We start from the raw sequence: 18,715 nt of genomic DNA on the forward strand, positions 1-18,715 counted from the left end.
CTGCAGATTGGTCCCTCGGTGCCCCTCAGCATAGAGTCCCCAATGACTATTACTCTGCGCTTCTTTTGGGGGAGCCGATAGTTGTCCCCGGAGTTGGAGCCGTGTTCTGGACTACCTCCTGCTCCTTGTCGGCATCCTCCTGCTCCTTGTCGACATCTTCTACCTGTAGGATCTGGAATCTGTTCCTCAGGGTGAGTTGTGGGGTGGATGTAAAGTTGCCCTGTTGGTGAGAAAAAGAAGAAGAGGATGAAGAGATTGAAAGAGGGGGGTGGGATCTCCGGTGTTTGCCCGTGGAGGAGGTCACCAGCTGCCAGGAGTCAGCGTCTCCAGCCATCTCCTGTACCCCAATTGTTGGTTTCAAAGCTGGTGATTTGGGTGTTTCAAGGGAGGACATGTCTTGGGCCAGCTCGGTGATATGGGCCAGCTCCTGGACGACTCCGTCAATGTAGGCCTCATCCTCTCAGATGCTTCTCAGGCGTTTCACCTCCTCCCTGAGACTCCTAAGTTCCTGCATGATGTCTCCGTCTAGCTGGTCGACCTCCTCTGTCTGTGTAGAGACTGTGGAGAACAGGGGGAGAGGGGGGATGATCTCGGTCTGCACGGAGAACTCTGTCCACAGTCCTGGGTCCTCCTCCTTCTGCACGCATACCGTGGTTGCCCCCTGGGTTCCCCCAGTTACCGGACAGTTGGTCTTGATTGCAGACATGGCGCTTCTTGTTCTCCCTGCCATAACCAAGTTGTAGCTGAGGTCTGCCTGATAGTGAGTAAGTTAGAGAGTTAGAAGAAATATCTGTCTGTGAGTCAGAGTGAGAGATTGAAAGATCAGAGAGAGAGTTTGAAAGATTAGGGTATTTGAGAGGGTGTCTGCCTGTGGGTTAGGGTGAAAGTTTAGAATAAAGTTTAAAGAATAGGGTAAAGATTAGGCTCTTCTTAAGCCTTTTCGCAAAGGTGCTCTCGCTAAGGCGAGTGCCTTTGCCGCTTGCCAAACGGCTCATCCCCTTTTATGGGGGGAGTTTGGCTGGTGACGTCGGGGGTGGGCGGAGTTAGCTCTCGCCTCTTCCCCTGCTAGCACCGCCTTCTCTGCTCCTCTCTCCGCTCCTTCCTGCTAGCACACTCTCTGCTCCGCTTACTGTTCTGCCATGAGCTCAGGACTGTTCTACCATGTGCTACAGCTCCTACAGTCTCCCTTCAGCTATGGCCCCTTTCAGTTCCTTGATTACCATTGGATGGATGCCATCTGGTCCCGGGGATTTATCGCTCTTAAGCCTATCAATCTGCCGCATACCTCTTCTAGACTGACCGTTAACCCTGTCAGTTTCCTGTTTTCACTTCCAGCATACAGTCTGATGGGTTCCTCCGGTATGCTGTGTATATCCTCTTCAGAAAATACAGATGCAAAAAACGTGTTCAGTCTATCGGCGATTGCTTTGGCCTCTTTTAGCGCTCCCTTTATTCCTTGGTCATCCAACGGTCCCACCGCTTTCTTCGAGGGTCGTTTCCCTTTAATATATCGAAAGAACGGCTTGAAGTTTTTCACCTCCTTGGCTATTTTTTTCCTCGTAGTCTCTTTTGGCCTCTTTTACTGCCTTATGGCTCCTGTGTTGATGTTGTTTGTGCTTATTCCATTTATCGTCCGTTTTTGATCTTTTCCATTCCTTAAACTAGGTTTTTATGGTCTCTGATCGCTTCCTTAACCTCTACAGTGAGCCATGCCGGTTCTTTATTCTTTTTCCTCTTTGATCCCTTGTTGATACGTGGTATATATAGATTTTGCACCTTGGTGACCGTATCCTTAAAAAGAGACCAAACTTGCTCTGTTTATCCTCTTCTTAATCTTCTTCCCCATCATGCGTCTCAACCCTTTGTAATTCCCTTTTCGGAAGTTTAGCACCGTGGCTGTCGTTCTGGACCAATGTTTCGCCCCTATTTCCAGGTTGAAGCAGATCATATTGTAATCACTGTTTCCCAGTGTCCCTTCTACTTCTACATCCTGTGCCAGTCCTCGCAGCCCATTTAGAATTAAGTCCAGAATTGCGTTTCCTCTCGTGTTTTCCTTGATAAGTTGTTCCAGGAAGCAATTGCCTACAGTTTCCAGGAACTTGGTCTCTCTAGCACAGCTGGAGGTGCCTGGGTTCCATAGTTTTACAGAGTTAGTAATTCTTTGTTTCCTTTGAGTAGTGTTTTCCATGTCAAACTTGAGCATCTTCCATACTTTTTCACAGATCTAATATTGGTAGAAATTTCTGACTTTCCTTTATGATACCTTTCTCCTCCTTGAAGTTAGCAGTTCTCTATTGCAGGTAGTATACTCTTTTGAACAGTAGTTGAGCCCTCTTCCTCTCTTCTGTGTTCTAATTCCCTGGGTATTAATTCTACATTTCCCATTGCTTGTACTTTCTTTAGAGCAGGAAGGATGATAGAACCTACTCAGGTCCTTATCTCCTGTTTAAGGTAATAACACTCATCAGCTCCACCACTGCTAGCTTTCACAGATAAGGACTTTCTTGTGGCAGCATCTTCAATCTACTACTCTCTCTCACTCTTGGAGGATCAGGTTTCTCCAATAACCAATCCCCTTCTCCTTTAGGGCACTGTGTTCCACAGGGTACAGATATCAGACTGGTGACCTCTGATCAGTTCAGTGTTTTTGGGAACTGGCCTCTCTTCTCGATATGCACATGGAGATGATGATAGACCAAACTGGCAACATCTCTACTTGTTTCTCCTTCTCTTGAGCCCCTAGGACATGGAGCCAAGACTCTTGTGGGCCCCTGAGTGGTTAATCCACCTCCTGTACTGCTATATGTACCTTACTGGATCACTTCCAGGAAAGAGGTAGCAAGTTTACTCCCTTAAATCAGAGTTTTATACTCCCCCCATAAACTTCAATGTTGAGCCATTTTCTCAGAATAGACTTCCCCTCCAGATCTAATTGGCACTTTTTGGATCGTGGGAATGTCCTTCCTGAACATTTTGGAAACCTACTACATTTAGGGGTGGAGGATTATGTATTTTATTATGTATCTTATCAACCCAATGGGTGTGGTCAAGTTTTTGATGAGAAGAGTAATGGGTAGGGTCCTTATTGAGGAAGCCACAGAAAGTGTTTCTAGAACCTCCTAAAGGGCACCACTGACACCGACTCTTGGAAGAATATTGCTGTAGAAGGAAGAGTCTATGCTTCAAATCCTTGTGATAGCAGTGAAAGGAATAAAAGCAAAAATGGCTATCCATTGCACTCTGTCCTCTCTACTAAGGTCAGACTCTAGTCTAGTAAGTGTTTCAGTCATGGGGAGGTAGTATTAGACAGATTCAGGTCCCATACTCTAGAGCTTGGGGCTTGGCTCCTGGCCCAGGATTTTTTACTTAGGATCATCACTCATCTTAGACCTCACCAATAGACCAGTACTGGAAAGACAATCCTTAACTGCAAGAATTGATGAGGGCTACTGATATACTAAAAAAAATACTTTTTTCCTGTGCCTTCAGGGGAACACTTTAGTGCTGCCTGGGATGTGTTATTTTATTTATTTAATTTAACCACTCCTAAAATAATTAACTGCAATACTGCTCTAAATAATAAACGCCTGTTCCTGGACTTTGTTGCCTTTTGGGGTGGTCCTGTTCCTGACTTTCTTTAGCCTTTTTTTTTTAGTAGTAGTTTTACATTCTCCTAGAATATAAGCTTCTCTTCCTCTCCTGGAGCTGATCAAATAGGGTTGGAAATAACCTCAGTGCCTGGCTGGGCGTGCACCTCAGCTGTCTGCACTTGCAAGTGAGGCTCAGTGTGCTGCCTACATGGTCTGCCCAGGGTCAGGGCGGCCACTCCCAATTTATTCAGGATGGGGGGGAGTGGCCATGTAAGAGGAGTTTCCAAAAGCTTTACATGCCCTCCTATCTTGCTAAAAGGCAAATAAGAAATCGGGACGAAGGAAGGGTCACAGAATGGTTTTATATTTCTTAAACAGCTTTCTAGAGTAATTATACCCCTTTACAAAACTGCCTTTGAGATAATATTGCTGCATTGAGGAATAGAAAGGATTGCTGTCTTTAGCAAATGCAGGAGTCTACTCCGTGTTTTATCCTTGACTCTTGTAGCTGGTTCAGGCAAACCACATGCTGCTTACTTTGTTTAGGGAGACCTGAAAGAAGTAGTCAAGTGGCCTGGTTCCCTCCTCCCACACTCGGGATTGGTCCTCCTGCCAAAGACAGGGAAGAGGGGAGGGCATGCTTGTCATGTTCGTGGCGGTGTTTGTTTCTGGGTGGGGGAAGGGAAGGAAGCCAGAGAGCTCAGTGGTATGATAATGATTCTAGCGTCTGGTAGAACAAGAAAAAAAAAAAAAACCCCACACACACATTAATGCATCAGGGTGTCTGTAACAGAGCTTACAGGAGAAAGAGGCAAGATGGCTGCCTGGTAGGGGTGGATTCTGCCTGGGATTGAGAAGGCTGGCCAGGGAGCTAGAGACAGGGTGGGGAGCAGAGTAAGGTAAATATATGCTTCCTGTTTCTGTTGGCAAATTCAATCCCTTTTATGTCCATACCCCCCCACCAGATTTAAGCAGGTTGAGAGTCCTGCAGAATCATAGATAAATGTCTGTATATTTTTAATATGTTTTACACACACACAAATACAGATATTGTTCCAATGTACATTTGTTCTGCTTGTTCATTTTTATTTATTTTTTTTTCTGCAGGTGGTAATAAAGGGCAGTGCGGAGCCCCGAAGGAAGAAGCAGGTGAAGGCTGCAAAGGTACTTTTTAGACAGAGGACAAAGCCCTGATCTAAATTAGTGACGGAGAATTAGATATAGGATAGAAATAAGCTCTTGTTCACTGCAGTATTACACATATGGCATGACACCGCGTTTCTTAGTGGACCTATCTTGATAAGATCTATACAATTGTCTCATACATAATGATAAAATTTTGTTTTAATTTTTTCTGCTGTTTCTCCCTACCTGATGTAACCTCTACAGTATTACAAGCCAAAAGGAAAACCTGAATGGCTGCAGAATGATTTCAGCTTTAATACACCTGGACAGTGAACTAGGGGGAGGGGGGAAAAGTGGAAAATGCAGCATTCTTTTTTTCTGAAGGGCTGGTGTGACATCACCAGACTCATTGATGTAACCATAGTGATTGCCATCATTCCTGTCTCTGATACGCTTGGAGAATTTATCAGTGCTGACATGGGGGGGGGGGGGGGAGTATGCGACTGAAGTAGTTTTAAGTGTGCTGTGCTTGTCTGTAGCTTTTAATGCAGGCATTTTTCTAATGAGAGCCCAAAACAGAACCTTGAAGCAGAAAAGGAAGCATGTAATAATGTTGCAAGTTTCCTTTGGGCATCCAGGGACTTGGCTGAATAGGACACCACTGAAGCAGATGGGGGGTAGGGGATGTAGTAAGTGTTGTAAATTTAAATTGCAGCATTGCCCAATTGTGCCTTCTACATTTTTCAATGATGTCTGTTACTACATTTATTGCATGCCATTCGCACATTGTCAAAATGAGTCTATTTTCCAAGTGCTTTATATATAAATGATAAATACCTCGTATATGATTATGGGTCTACTAGATCTGCTAAGGAGTTCAGTACACCCCCACGAATTTTCGGTCAGCGATTCATGGACTCAGTCATTCACGGTATTTTCTGACCACCTCTTCCGGTCAGAAAATAACGCGAATGACTGACCAATGGAAAAGCTCTCTGTTTTCCCTGGCCATGCAACTCCCGCAGTGAGAGGGGAAAGCAGAACTACAAATTCCCTCCTCCCACCACCAACATGGCGATCGCATCACTCCCAACGTCAGCCTCTTCTCACAGAACCTGGAGCGTGCTTTCCCGTGTGAGGTTGTGCAGGAGGAGGAGGTTGAGTGCGCAGGAACCGGCAACGGGGAAGCTGAGATGCTGCCAACAAAGGTGACCAGGTAAGCGACGCATCTCGGGTTGGAGGAGGAGGGGGAGTGCCGATTACAATACTCTTCTGATATTCGCGGTCACTCCGTGAATGTAACCCCTGCATATTTGGGGGGGGGGGGAGGAAGTACTGTATTGATGCTGGCAGGATAGAGAAATGTCAACAAAGACCATAAAGCTTATCCAGTCTGCTTATCCATACCAGCTACTCAGCTTGACAATCCCTCACCCTCAGAGATCCTCCTGTGCTTCTCCCATGCTGTCTTGAATTCTGATACATTGCTTGTCTCAACCACCTTCATGGGAAGGTCATTCTATATATCCACCACCCTTTCCATAAAGAAATATTCCCATAGATTACCCTGTATTCCCTTTCACCCTTGTTCTTGTGATCTCTGTTCTAGAACTTCCTTTCCAGTTGAAAGAGGCTGAGAGGCAGTTAAATCTATGATCTTTCCTTTTATGCCTCTCCTCTAGGGTAAACCGCAAAAATTTACGAATTGAATAGCATATTTAAATACCCTGCAGAAAATCAAGCTGCCTGTAAGTAAATTGTGAATACATCAATAAATACTTTGTCTGAGTTTACATATTGAGATCTTCAAATCTGTGCCCATATGCTTTATGGCTAAGAAAATCATTTTAGTAACTGCCTTTTGGACCGACTCAACCTATATTATATCCTTTTGAAAGTACAGTTTCTAGGATTGCGCATAGTGCCCCAAATGGTCTCTTACTGGCCATTCCTCTCTGTATCCTAGCATCCTTCTGGCTTTTGCTGTCACTGTAAATTGGAGAAGGAGATGGGATGGGAGATGGTTAACTGGAAATTCCATTAAAAATAAAGATGCAAACAAAGAGATGCAGTGGCACAGCAGATAAGGATGAGTTGACTCATCCAGTGTACTTGGATATTGCTGCCTGCTATTGAAGTTTGGGTACCTGCAGGATATCACACCTTATCCAAACAAGTTTTGTTGTCTTATTTAGTTCTCAACAATCGCAGATAACTAAAGAAGTTCCCATGTTTATTCTGACATCCAAGTTTCCACACCAGGGCTTAATTTGTAGGGGAATGGCTTAGAACACAGTTTGAACGCTTGCTTTCTGACTCCAGAGAAGCAAGAGCATTCTACTGTCATCCCTTCCTTCCAAGCAGCCTGCAGGGAGGATTAGGAGGGTGGGTTGTAAGCCTGGAGCAAAGCAGAGAACAGTCACTGTAATCCCTAATCCATCCCCTCTTCTCCTGTTGCTCCTGCTCCTGGCCCATGCAAGCCTTTCCTGGCTTCACTGTTCATTTCCTTTTTATCTGCAAATTAAGCCCTGATCCCCACCCAGTTTTACCATAAAGTTTTGTAATTTAAATGACTACCAAACATTTAACTGTTTACATTCTTGTGGTTTTACTGAATTTTACAACAGAAATAAAGGAGTAACGGTTGGTCCTCATGAATAAGCAACAGCAAAGGATAAAAGAACTGAGGTCAACCAACTCTTTGCTTTGCTGGACCTCACTTGTTATCTTTTGCTCTTACTGAACAGTACCTAGCCACCACCCTTCTGCACATCCTAGGCCAGAGCTTCCCAAATCTGTCTCACTGAGCATACCGCCAGTCAGGCTTTCAGGATATCCACAATGAAGTGTGCAATGAGATAAATGTGTATATACCAAAAATCCCAGTTTAAGCATATGTATCACCTGCATATTCATTGTGGATATCTTGAAAGCCTGACTGGCTCTGGTTCACCAGAATTGATGTCAGAAGCCCTGTCTTTGGCACTGATCCCTCCTTCTGAAATTTATAATTAGCATGAAGAATAATCAGTTTTATATTTTAATCAATGAATCCAATATGACTTTATTAGTAAATGTAACTCTGAAGGGGTGCCGGAGATATAGAAATCTGCTGTGAGCACAGAGAAGCACTCTGGTAATAATGCTAATCCTGTACTGGGAGCCGGAAAATGGGTTATATGGCATAGTCTTATGTTTTTCATGTTTATAATACTCTGTTCATTTCCCATTCTCTAGTTTCCTGATTTTGATGCTGCTATGGTGATTGAGGTACCAAGTCTCTAAATATCAAAGCACAACCAAAATACCAGAAAATAAAGCTCTTTTACCAAATGCAAGGCTTAAAATTTTTTTTAAATATCTGGAATACTGTATTCATATATAATAAAGCGTCAGTGATGTAATTTATCCTGTTGCAGATATTTTTAATACAGTTGGCATTTTGTCCAGAAAAGTCAAAATGCAACTGGAGCCAAAATAAGGAGAATTTATTGTGCCATGTTCTTTTGGTTTTATTTTGATTGTGCCCATATAGTGGTTGTACTGGGTTAGTTCATTAGAAAGGAAAGTAACTTGATATTTCAGGCTGGATACTTACAGCGGCCATTACTGCTAAAATGAATGATTTCAGCAGTAATGGCCACCACAGGACAACCCACAGGAAAACATTCTAAAGCAGCTATGTTAACCACTAGAGAATGACATGGGGACCGATTTTTCCCTGTCCCTGCAGAAACACATTTTCCCGTCACATCCTGGTAAGTTCTTTTTCTGCCCCTGCCCCATTCCTGCAAGCTCTGTCCTCATCTGCACAAGCCTCAAATACTTTAAAATCATAAGCGTTCAAGGTTTGTGCAGTTAAGGCTGAGCTTAGGAATGGGACAAGGACAGTGACAAAACTCGCGGGGACGGTGTGGGGAAATTGAGTTCCTGCAGGGACAGGAAAAAATTTGTCCCTGTGTCATTTATTAACCATATCCCCATCATATATATACTGGATCTGCACTATTTCCTATTTGTACAGCATCTTGTAGCTCTTGAAATATACAGCTCCATTATTCTTGTAACTTCTCCTGGAAATGACCAGAATTCTCTCTGTAATTATCCTGGAAATGTCCAGTTGTCTCTTTTGTAATCCGCCCAGAACTGCAAGGTTGAGGTGGAATAGAAATCAGTAATGTAATGTAATATATTAATTGTCCATTCTGTTGCTCTTCCACTTTCTCTTGATTTCATTCTGAGGGTCTCCTGCTATTTATTCCTAAAGATACTTCATTGCTTGTGGTGATAGAGTGAGCAACTTGTTGTGATGAGCACAACCCCCCTTGTTGTGATGAGCACAACCCCCCAAAACTTCAATCTTGATTATATATTCATTGCACAAAATTTATTTGGAACAATAAGAAACCCAGACTGACTAGCGCAACTTTCTTTGCCAGTGGGGAGAGGTGGCTTGGCATTGCCGGATTTGAGACAATATAATTTGCTTGTCTCCTCCGCCATCTGGTCGATTGGATCAAGAACACTCAATACTATACTCCTGTTTCTCTTGAACAGCAGCTAATGGCACAAACACACTTGTTATATTATCTACATGCCAAAAGACCTTATAAGATTTTTCCTACCCGCTCCTATCCCCTGTTGAAATCTATGCGACAGTGCTGGCAGTGGTTATGCAAACGTATGCATTTGCCTTTCACCTCTACAGTATTGTTGCCTTTATGGAGGAATTGAGACTTGGATGGCTCTAAGCTGTATTTGCAGAGATGGACAGGCCATGGTTTATGCTGTGTGTGGGATGTGATGTCAGAGCACGGACTTCCTCTGTCTTTTCAGGATCTCCAAGCTCGGGGAATTTTGCAGGCTCGAGATTGGTTTTCCTATGATCAAGTTATGCATTACCTACATTCTTTGGACCATAATACTTTGAATGAAGACATGGTGGATATGGTTCAGGAAACTTTGACCCTGTCTCGACAACCTAGAACCAGTTTGTCCTTTCATCAGGTCAGTTTGGGCAGTTTCAGTGCTTCTTGGGACTATGAAGCTGTGGCGGTGGTGTGGAATCAGGATCTTGCTTCCTCTGAACAGATAACTGGAGATGGTTTGTGTCTTATGAAACGACTCCTGCATTTGGCTCGCGCTGTGATTCTGCAGGAACAGTACTATAAATTCCTGTTACGTCTTTATATCTCACCTTATTGGGCGTATGTGGCAGGGTTTGCCTCTCATGCCAGCTGTCCCAAGTACCATTTAACGCCAGCTGGACTCTTTCATATGTTCTGGACTTGTGAAAGATTGCAAACCTTTTGGTCGTTTGTTGGTCTTCACCTGCAGATGATCATGCGGAGGCGAGTTCCGTTGCGGGCAAATGTCCTGCTTTTCTCTCAGGTCTCTTCCTTGGGATTGTCTAAGGGTAATTCTTTGCTATTGCAAAAAGCTTCTTTATTGTCTAGGAAATGTATACTCTTATTGTGGCGCCAGGCAGAGATACCTACCATTACTATGTGGAAAAATGAACTATTCACCCTGTTAAGGTATGAATATTTGGATGTTAAGAATTGTGGGCCTGGCCGTTGGAGAAAGTTCCGGGCAATTTGGGCTTCTGTTTGGGAGAGTTTGTCCCATGGAGCCCGAAGTGCTCTGTTGAATTTTTAATTCTTAGGTGCTTTGACACTGGAGTGCTGGGCAGGGTGAGATGGGTGGGGGGATGGTTCTTGACTTTTTTCGTTGAGTTTTTTTTAGTCTCCGTGCAGAAACCCCGTGGATGACTAGCTATCTTTAGTTTTGTATAGGTTGTGTATGTGTTCCAACTTTTACATCTTTTCCTTTGTATGCGACTTTGTGAAAATAAAAAATTTTTGGAAAAAATAAAAAAAAAAATATATATATATTCATTACACTTTTGACACCTTTTTCTGGACCATCGTGAAATTTTCTAGAACTATTGTAGGACATGAGCATTTCATACCACGAAGATCCCTTCTTCAGATTCCGGATTCATAATTTTAGGTGGATCACAGTGACATTAGTTTAGATTTGTTTCTTTATTCAAATCCTAAAGGTTCTACCCAAGGCAATATACAATTAAAATGTAGTAGAAAGCAACACTTCATAAATGCATACAAAGATGTATGCATTACGATACATTAACAAACCCCCCTCCCCACTAAAAACCCCACTAAGCTAGACCCAAAAGTCCACTTCCTTCCACCTTACAGCAATCATAATAGCAGAATCACCAAAATATTATACTTTCCCTGGGAAGAGAAAAGGTTTCAAATACTGGAATGTCAAATAGTTCTTTTCATGGCACAATAGTGAGGGCAAACTATTAACAGTTGGAAACAAACTGCCAGCATGGACCCTGTAAGCCAGGGGTGCCCATACTTTTGGGCTTGCGAGCTACTTTTAAAATGACTAAGTCAAAATGATCTACCAACAATAAAATTTTTAAAAAACACAAAGCACACTGTACGCTGAGAAAATATTAATTATCATTCCTATTCCAGGGTTTTTTCAAAGAGGTCACGGCAGATGACTCTATGCACTGTCACCTCAGTAACAATCATACAAAAATAGACAAATATACCCCCCTCCCTTTTTACTAAACCACGATAGCAGTTTTTAGCGCAGGGAGCTGCGCTGAATGCCCAGCTCCCTGTGCTAAAAATTGCTATTGCGGTTTAGTAAAAGGGGGCCATTGTGCAAAATATAGACAGCAGATATAAATTCAGACACATTTTGATCACTAAATTGAAAATAAAATCATTTTTCCTACCTTTGTTGGCTGGTAATTTCATGAGTCTCTGGTTGCACTTTCTTCTTCTGACTGTGCATCCAATCTTTCTTCCCTTCTTTCAGCCTGTATGCTTCCTCTCCTCCAGACCTCATTCCCTCCCCCAACTTTTTCTTCCTCTCTCCCTGCTCTTTCTTTCTCCCTGCCTCCCTTTCTTTCCTTCTGTCTCCCTGCCTGCCCCCTTTCTTTCTTTCTCCCTGCCCTCCCCTAAGCCACTGCTGCCGCCATCGGGGAACAGGCCCCCAAGCCGCCGCTGCCATTGGGTAACAGGCCCCAAAGCCACCACCGCCACCCCAAGCTCTCCCTGCTTCCCTGTGTCGGGCCGACCAGCATTCCTCTTCCCAACGTCAATTCTGCTGTTGGAGAGGAAGTTCCGGCCCAGCCAGGGAGCGATTGGCTGGCCCGAAGTTCCTCTCTGACAGCAGAATTGATGTCGGGGAGAGGAAGGCTGATCAGGCCCGGTAAATCGCCAAGGCAAAGTGAGTCGATCACGGAGCCCGGGATGGGCTCCGCGATTGACTCACTTTCACCTTGGCGATCTACCGGTAGATTACAATCGACCTATTGGGCACCCCTGCTGTAAGCTATGTATAAGGAACCCGCAAACATTTATTATTGCCTCTGTGCGGAGAAAAGTATAAAAAAAAAATTGTTTTAAGTTGACACTGATACTTCATAGTGCTGAATTTCAGAGCTTCCCACCATTACATAAACTCCTTGCACAGACTCTTGCAAGTGGGTTTTTTTTTATTTTGCTGAGTTTGACACAGAATGTGTTCTGATTTAGATTGAGTTATTTTTTAGGTAACCACATTTATTCTCTACTTTTCCACAATAAGGAGCGTAATTATGCCTTGTTTTCAAACTGGAGCATGGCTCAGGCACAGAAAAAAAATATATGAGGAAGCATCCATTTGTTTTGGTATCTTTGATGTATAATCAGGTTCAGCAGGGTTTTCAGAACCTTGCTTAAGAGGTACTTATTCCAAGCAGTCCTGAAAAAAAACCTGGCTCTGTTATCAGAAAACAGTCAAAGGAACATGTATTTACTTGTGTACAAGTGTCTTGAATAAAGTTCACTTTTTGTGTTGCAGATAGGAATGAGAGCTGGAGATATTTTAATAGGAGTGGGGGAACGGGAGCAATATCTTACTCTAAAGTTGATGATCCAGTCTTTCCCATCACTGAATAGCAAAGTGATCAGCTGAATAGCAAAGTGACAGCTTACCACAACATAGTGATGATTTATAGTATGTTGATGGGGAAATTGGACCAGTCAAATGCCTCACTCACATGGGCATTTTCACTAGATGTATCATTTTATCCTCCTGAAATGAGCTTCATACAAACCCATTTGCCCAGAGCCTTTTGACCAACACAAGGCCACATCTCCTGGTGGGGTCCATGTTGTTATGGGGACTGAAAGGGCCTGTCCAGTTTGCGCTGTTCAATTCCTGGTGCATTGTTATAGAGCGGTCCCAATTAATCTTTGGCTTTTCCATCACATCAACCCAGAAAGGGCTCCTCTTTGCATTTTGCAGGCTCCTTTGAATTACATTTCTAATATGCTTACCTAGAAAGATAGTAGAAAGAGAGAGAGAGACATAATTATTATAGAAAAAAATGAATGAAAAGTAACCAAATGACTGGTGTTTTCACTGTGCCAACCCTCCGTTCCTCTTATCCCTGCTTTTTGGTAGGCAGCTCATTCCAGAACAGAAAAGCTAGGTTGGCTGCTGCTTCTTCTTTTTTTTTTTTTAATCATACATGTTCATTATAGCATAAACACTGACAATAGTTGTTCATAGCTTCCAAGGTGAGAGAGTCTCAATCATCACACAACAGAAGATCATCACAACACCAGAAGAGGCTGGTTCCAGGAGAAAACTGCTATGTTCCCCCCCCACCACCACCACCACTACCACACACATATAGAATAACTGTAACTAGAAAAGAAGAATCAAAAAGTGTGTGCCTAATAAAACCCTATCCTAAATATTCAAAGTTGATTCTTCCTTTGCATTGCTTGTTCTCACTTAGAACTCTTTTTAGTAAACGGCAGTAGAGGTTTCTACTGTAGGCTGGTGAGCTAAATGTTCTGTCTCTCACAGGAATCCTATGAGTTTCAGAGAACTTACCTCACCAGTCTATGATGGAAACCTCTACCATCGTCTAGTAAAACCCAGTGTTAGAGGGGGGAAGAGTTATTATTTTTGCTCTACTGAAAATAACTGGGAAATGTTGGGAGCTGATTTTTACCAAATACCTTCTTAGTCTTCTAAATAATGGGAAAATGAAGTGGTGATCAGGATGCGTGGGAGGAAGAATCAGTTGCATTTGCATTTCTGGGATCAATATACTATCGATACAATAACTGTGTTGTGCAGTGAAGAATCAATTTAGATTGTAAACACAGAAACGCTTTCATCCTGCTGTATTTGCTGATTTGAGAGACACTTTTCAAGCAGAGATCTTCAGTCTGGAGTTGTCAATGCGCTCACTGTACAGAGGGGCATTTGCACTCCTTGGCATGTTTTCAGTACTAGTGACTCTTCCTCCCTCACCCCGTCTACTGTAATATACACTTTCATGCCCTTGCTACTAATTTCACCCAGCATATTTTGCAAAGTACATCAGCCCTTTATCTTTTGCATATAAAACTGTTTCTTAATCAGTAGGAAATCATGTTTGAACCTCTCATAGGAGAAAAATAGGAATGCGCTTTGCACACAGTCCTGTGCTGTTGAGCTGTAATCTGACTGCCTCAGCCGCAGAAGTCCTCCCTCCCCCTCCCCTGAGTGTGAGCAAGTGCTGGAGGCCTTAGACTGATATCTATTTATAGCTTATCCTGGGGCCCCTGCTTCTCGCCTTCATGGAGGGAAGTGGAATTCCCGTCTAGCTGGCAAGCTTGGCTCCTGGCAAGTCACGCTGGCTGCTCGCACGTGGCTTCTAGGTTTACAAACACTTCAGCCCCTTAAAGTACGTCACTGATGAGTCACTGCCTCCATCATGAATGCAAAGCTGTGTATGGAAGAAGCGAGCGCTTGTGACAGAAGATAGCATTTTACTCTGGTAAGCACCAACTAAAAAAAACCACAGCGCAAAGAGACGGACATACGCATGTAAAAGACAGAAAGTGAAAAGTCTAATTTTTGTTAATGAAAGAAGAGAGCGATGCTGATCTATCTGTTCTAACCATGTATGCCTGAAATACAAGTATCTGATAACGGGTTGTTATATGAAGACCAACTAAAATTGGAAAACCACACAAGCCAGCACTGTGCAAAGAGAATGCACAAGAGATTTGTTCGATCCAGAGGTTGAATGATAAGTAAAGCCTCTCAACCACAGAAGCCCCGTCTATATGTTTTGCAGTCCATATCTTTTGAATTATCAGCCAGAGACTTTGGAAGAGGGGGAACCTTCCAGCACCCTTGGGGAAAGTCGGGATCTGTGTGTGAAACGCTTGTTCCCTGCTTGCAGCAAGAATTTCTTTCTGGTATTTCATTTAGTTATTTTCAGCTCTTTGCTGCAGTCTCCTTTTTAGCAACTGAGCTGAGCGAGTTGAGAAGGAATTTATTTAGCGTGTCGCAAACATATTATCAATAAATGGGTAAATTCGGTGCTATGTGGTTGAAAAGCTGCAGAGTCCTGTCATACTGTAATCTCAAAAGGAGAGTCGTGCAGAGACAATGTAAATGTCCATTTGAAACAATTTGCTTTAGCTGTTCTGAGCACCTCTGTTCCCTGATATATATTTTTTTTATTGTTTATGTAAAACACTGGAAGAACACAAACAGGAAAAAACATCCCTGATTTTTGCCATTTTGCAGTTTCTGGCAGAGGACATAAAGCCAGCTGTTAACAGAAACTTTTTGCAACTCAGGAATGTCATGGTATTGTTTTGAACTGCTGTTCAGTTTCTTTGTATCCTTCACATCTGACATTTTAACATGAGTCTTTAGTGTGAGTCTAGGTGTGTTTGCTGGGTGCTGTATTAATTGAATGTTACGTTGAATTTCTACATTGAAAAAAAAAAGTTATAATGTGACAAAATGGTATACTTCCCCTTCCTCCATTTGCAAAGTCGTGCGTCTTTGTTCAGATACTGGGTGTGAAAAGATATGTTAACGTGTGCCTTGATAGGTTGGCAGAGGCTCTCTAAGGCAAGTGTGTTTTTGTATCAATGCATATACACAGATAGATGGAGCCTCCCAGTAGTTATCACTTGGGCAAAATATGCCTAAAAAAAAAAAGCAGCAACAATCCTGGTTTATATCCATACATTCTTGAAAAAATTTTATTGGTGTTTTCTGATGCTCAGAATCATAATATCCCCATTTTTAAAGAGAAACAAGGTAGCAGTTTTATCAGCCTATTAATTAATCACCCACCCTTCTTTTCAAAAGTTTAAAACATTTTAAAAAATAAAGACATTGATAGAACAAATGCATCTGCGGGGTTGAAAATGAAAGTCTGGCATATGTTTTTATTGTCCATTGTATGATTAAAACATACCTTGAAATTGAAGATGTTCAAAATGTTGCTGCTATAATTATGCACTACATAACAATGAAGATTAGTATATAATTCACAAGTGCCAGTTTTTTGACAACTTAATAAATATGGTAAATAACTGGAGGAAAAAAACTTTGGACACCTGACAAACCAAAACTCAAAGGTTGTCGCTAGTGTTGTATAGAGAAATTATTAATAAAAAACCCAAGAATTTTTGTTTTTAATTTTTTTTTTAAGAAACTTGTCAATTATTTGATAAGTGTTGTGATGTATTTTTTTTTTTTTTTTAAATCTTGTGCGTAGAACCTGACAGGGCCACCATTTCGCATGTGCTTTGTCGGGGGTTATATTAAATATACTCAGTCACAGCGTCATGTACCTGGCCAGCAGGTATTGCTCTTGAGCTGTAAAGGACATCCATCAGGACTGTGAGTGCTGCCTTTGTAGTATCCCCAGCTGACCTGAGAAGCAAAAATCGGGCTCAGAATCAAACCTAGATTTTCCATATGCAAGAATGGATCAAAGCATGAGCTTAAAAGTAAATTATATTGGGCTTGTATTCCTTTGTTCAAGCAAGATCAACTTTGTTATTTTTTCTTTATAAAGGTAGCTGCTTTTTTTTTGTTTGTCTCCGTGTTTCCTTATGTTTTGCTCTTTCTCAAAACCCTTATGTACATGGTCACTCGTTCTTTGTGATGATCCCAAGGTTATTGGTTATCCCAGACTTCTCTTTTTTCAGAGGAAGGAGGGCTGTTCTCTGTTTTAAAACTAGTGTCCTCATCTATCTTTTTGCTCCCATTTTCATCCTTAACAACATTGCCAATCTCATGTTTTGCTTCATATCTTCCACAGAGAATTTAGATATTGGGAACAGTTGAATTTTGCTAGCTGTCTGGCTTTTTGAATTTCCTGTATATTAAATTTTATTGTGGTAAGTCTCCTCCCTTCCTCCCTCTCTCCTAGAAAGTATTTTTTAAGTACTAAGAAATAACACACTTCTAATGAAGATAGCTCTAATTTTCCCTGGTGACAGTTCTCAATAGTGCTGGCCGATTCAGGAAAAAAAATTTTGATTCGATTCAATTCAGCCTATTGAATTGATTTTTCGATTCGATTTTCCTGCCCAATTGGTTGTTCATTTTCAAACATCCGGGTGGGTTTATTTTATAGCCTCTTCACCCCCCCTTTGCCTTCTAACCACACTGGTGCTGTGGTGTAAACAAAATAAACAAAAAAGACTTTTCCTCTCTCTGTTAAATCCTAGCTCACCTTTGCGATCTAACACCAGAGGATACACATTTCAAATCTGACATATTGTAATCACAAAACAGAAAATAAAATTATTTTTTCTACCTTTTGTTGTCTGGTCATTATTCAAATTTTGTTGGTCCCCGGCTCTGGTTGTTTTCTGATAACTTGCTTGCCAGGGTCTCCTTTCTTCTTTCTCTGTGCTAACCATCCAGCAGCGTGCCTGATTTTAAGGCCAAATGGGATCGACACGTGGGCTCTATTCACTAGGCAAAGGTAGGGGAGGGTCATTAGGGTGGGCAGACTGGATGGGCCGTGGCCCTTATCTGCCGTCTATTTCTATGTTTCTATGTTTCTATCTCTGTCCCCCCTTCCATTTCCCTTCCCTTCCCCAGAGGTCTGGCATCTTTCCTTTTTTTCGTCTCCATCCACAGATCCACCTTTTCTCAACTACCCTTTCATCCAGAATCTCTCCCTCCTTCCCCACCACCCCAGGGTCCATCATATTTCCCTTTCTTTTCCCAACTACCCTCCTATCCAGCATCTCTATCCCCCTCCACACAATCCCTTGTGTCCAATTTATCTCCCTTTCTGTTCCTTCCCTCCCTAAATCCCATTGTCCACCATCTCTCTTCCTCTGCTTTTAGACCCATTATTTGTTCCCCCTAAAATCCAGCATATGCACATCTCTTTGAACCCCCTTCCCTCCCTCTCTCCATGTTCTTCTACACCAGGGCCCCCTCCCAAGATCTGTCCCCCCTGAAGGACTGCACCCCCCTGAAGGCCTGTACCACCACCCCTGAAGGCCTGCACTCCACCCCCGAAGGAATTCACCCCCCCCTCGAAGGCCTGCACCTCCCCCCCCGAAGGCCTGTCCCCCCTGGAAGGCCTGCATGTTTCTCCCTGGCCTCCGGTGCATCCCTTTACCTAATTCAAGCAGGGAGCAACCTGCAGAAAGGATTGTGGGTACTTTAGCGATCCTTTCAGGTTGCCATTGGCCTCAGGAGCTGTCGTCCCTCTGCCGCGATCCTGCCTCTGACATCAGAGGAGGGGCTGGACCACGGCAGAGGGACGACAGCTCCTGAGGCATATGGCAACCTGTAAGAATCGCTAAAGTACCCGCGATCCTTTCTGCAGGCTGCTCCCTGCTTGAATTAGGTAAAGGATTTGCGGGAGGCCAGGGGGGAAGCCGGACATCGCAGCACTTCCTGACTGACCCTCCCCCCTCGCCCTCTAAAGCAGGAGCAGCAGCGGCCGGCTGATCTTGCTTTAGGGGGCGAGGGGGGAGGGTCGGTCACGAATCGGGAGGCTGATTTTTGTTTTGTTTTTGTTTTTGAATTGATTCGAACCGATGCTCCCAAAATGAATCAGTGAATCGATTCGAATTGGGAATCGGGCAGCACTAGTTCACTGGACTTATTCCCTTACTGACTTT

The 18,715-nt window shown here is 43.0% G+C and overlaps 1 protein-coding gene across 1 annotated transcript in view; it reads left to right on the forward strand.

Annotated features, from left to right (window-relative positions):
• TET3 (tet methylcytosine dioxygenase 3) overlaps positions 1-18,715 on the forward strand; it is a 360,566-nt gene that overhangs the window by 99,899 nt on the left and 241,952 nt on the right. Inside the window, 1 exon segment of the mRNA XM_033950022.1 lies at positions 4,698-4,754. Within this exon segment, the coding sequence (XP_033805913.1) occupies positions 4,698-4,754 (57 nt within the window).

The sequence above is a fragment of the Geotrypetes seraphini genome, chromosome 6 (assembly GCF_902459505.1).
Source record: "Geotrypetes seraphini chromosome 6, aGeoSer1.1, whole genome shotgun sequence".
In the NCBI taxonomy this organism is placed as follows: domain Eukaryota; kingdom Metazoa; phylum Chordata; class Amphibia; order Gymnophiona; family Dermophiidae; genus Geotrypetes; species Geotrypetes seraphini.